The sequence below is a fragment of the Prunus avium genome, chromosome 6 (assembly GCF_965620075.1).
Source record: "Prunus avium chromosome 6, drPruAviu1.hap1.1, whole genome shotgun sequence".
NCBI classification, from domain to species: Eukaryota; Viridiplantae; Streptophyta; class Magnoliopsida; order Rosales; family Rosaceae; genus Prunus; species Prunus avium.
In genome coordinates this window covers 29,822,804-29,825,628 of record NC_142289.1, presented here as the reverse complement: position 1 = coordinate 29,825,628, position 2,825 = coordinate 29,822,804, and the positions used below count along the sequence as shown (strand labels likewise).

The window sequence follows — 2,825 nt, the reverse complement described above, 5'->3', positions numbered from 1 at the left end:
AAAAAAAAATTTGGGTTTAGAAATTTTTTAAATTTTTTTTTCTGATAGATGCAGTCTCTCTTTCCTCGATATTATTCATTTTCTAATTTGGATGTTTGTAGTTGTGTCCATTATGGTCTTACAATCAAATGGGGACAAAACCAAATAATAGGCTTTTATTTTTTAGGTCAAGAACAAATAATTAATAGTATATATGGATGAGAATTGGACATGCGTGCTTGAAATATATTCAACATTTATTTTAATTATTTTTAAAATTTTAACTCAATTAGTTGTTGTGAAATAGCTCAACTAACTAAGTTATACCCCACTGACACAAGGAGAGCTTGATGCTCTTTTAGAGCTCATTGTATATTATATAGTTTAATGATATAAACCGTCAATTTAAAGTCTTCCGTCAATTCAAGAACAACTACTCAATTAGATGCAACTTCGTACTTAATTACCGTGAGATTAGTTTAATCCAACAGTGAAAGTGAATCAAATTAGTCCTTGCTTCGTGGCTGTTATTGAGCTTATTATTAAACAAATATATCCTCTCTTTTTTTCTTATCGAAATATATCCAAATGTATCCAAGTTGAGTTTGAGTTTTGCAAGTCTCTATCTTTTCGACCATTTGTGGTTTTTTTAACCGACTTTGGGCGCCGCCATCTTAGAACGCCACCTTTTCTAATGGTCGAGGAGGACAAGAACAACTAATTACAGCTTGTGACAATATCTTGTGGCATTCATCAAAATTCTAAGCTTACAATACGGACCTACATTATGTACAAAGCCCTGAAATAATATATAAAAAAACCCTGAAATAAAATCTTCTTCTATTACAATACGGACCTATATATTATGTACAAACCCAAAGGCATTTGAGGAGAACAATAATATTTTAATTAATGTGGCAACTAATTAAGCCAATTACAACAAGAAATCCATAAACTTGAGCCATGAAAATCCAGTCCTTGAAACTTTCTCTGCTTGTTTTGAACATGAAGCAGACGACGTCGTTTCGCTACCGCCAGCATCCACTGCATTTGCGCTTTGGCACAGAAAAAAGTTCCTCGATCCTAACGCCATCAGCTTCTCCTCCCTATCCAAACCTGGCCCCGCACAAAAGAGAAAACAATCAATCACCACTAAAAACGTATTCAAAATATAATCACAACCGTTAATTTCACGAGCCCCAAAAGCACAGTAAACACTTACTTTCTAAGCTGAACTGAGAGTAATGGAGGTCAAACAACGAGGGCTCGACAGAGGGCAAGATCGGACGGCGACCTTCCTTTCCGTATTGTCGTATGGCAGCCGCCACCAGATCTTTTACCGCAGATTCCGGCGGCATTATGACATGTATGGCGCCAACGCTCCCCTGAATCGTCACATTGAGGAGCAGCTTCGTCAATTTCGGCTGTAACTCCGTGGCCGGTGTCATTCCGATCGTGTTCCTGAACGACGCCATGTCTGGCACCGTTTTTGGTCTCCGAAGCTGCGGCGTCGCCATATCCGAAAACTGGCCGTGAAACGATGACGATTTCTCGTTGAGTGATCTCCCCCTGCGATTCTTCTCCTCCTGGACGACCCTCCGATGAGTACTCTTCGGACTCGGCATTTTCCGTAAATACAATATCGATTCGGGAACAGAAGCAAAAATAAGAACTTCTGCAACTATTGGTTGAGTCTGGTGAGTAGCTATTACCAGTTTACCTCAAGCGCCGGTATCGGAAGAACCTGAGGCGAGGAAAGCCGAGAGCTGGGGAAGAGCTTTGGCTCTTAAGTTGGCGGTAATTGACAACTATCATAACCGTAATAACCAGAAAACCGCTGAGGGCAAAAGCGAGATTAGCATGGAGTATCTGTGGCGCGAGCTGAGAAAATAAATGTCCCTGTTTTAAAATAAATAAGCATCTTAGTGATTTTGCATAAGCTTTATATTGATAGAGAGATAATTAAAAACGATTGAGAAATGGGCGAGATATGAAATATTTCAATCTATGGACTTTCTTTGAGTTTTCCGGAGAGATTCGCCGGAAAAGTTTTGAGCAATATGATATTATAAATCACTTTGATGCTTTAGATATTTACTACAGAATCATGTTAGACATAATTAGAAGCATTCAAATGGATTAAACAAAGAAAAACAACAAAATCACAATTTTCCGGTATCGGAAAACTCATAGAACCGCCGGAATCTGAAAATTGTCATCGGATTTCGGAAAACTCGTTTTAGCTATAACTTTCTCGTTTCTTAAACTGTTTTAGTGATTCAAAAGCAAAAATCGAGGGGTTTTTCATGTAGATTATGATGGTATAACTATTGCAATCTAAAACATATAATATAAACACGAATTTGAGCAAAAAAATATGATGGTGTTAGTTCTTCCATGTTTAATCGATTCTTTAAGGCAAAAAAATATAGGTAGGTGTTCATATACTTACAGTAGATGTTTCTGAAGCGATGATGATGAGGTTGGAAACTCAGATTTGAATTTGAGCTTCACCGATGCAAGCAAAAATGGAAACCAACTTTAGCTAAACATCTCTCTTAATTCCAAATTGTTTCTCTGTGAGTTCTTTCAGTGAATTGTAATCTGCAATGAGCTGAACATGAGCTTCTGTTTTATAGGCTAAAAAGTACTTGGTGAAAACAATTTTGGTCATGATTTCAACCTTAATTAATTACCACCACGTATGTAGTTCTGTCTATATCACCGACTTTTTTTTATTTTTTTGAGGTATTGTTTGGCGTCTATGGTAGGGCATGAGGGAAGATTCACTATTGCCCAAATTATTTAAAAAAAAAACCATATATGAAATGGACTTTAGAAACACA

General features: G+C 37.1%; 1 protein-coding gene across 1 annotated transcript; it reads right to left on the bottom strand.

The window, feature by feature from the left end:
• Nucleotides 1-707: 707 nt before the first annotated feature.
• On the bottom strand, nucleotides 708-2,593 carry LOC110755295 (uncharacterized). The gene is made up of 3 exons (XM_021956476.2): nucleotides 2,432-2,593; nucleotides 1,202-1,878; nucleotides 708-1,095 (listed from the first exon to the last, which is right to left on the bottom strand). Exons 2-3 carry the CDS (start codon nucleotides 1,602-1,604, stop codon nucleotides 914-916), a joined length of 585 nt encoding a protein of 194 aa, XP_021812168.1. The 5' UTR covers nucleotides 1,605-1,878; nucleotides 2,432-2,593; the 3' UTR covers nucleotides 708-913.
• Between the last annotated feature and the right edge of the window lie 232 nt (nucleotides 2,594-2,825).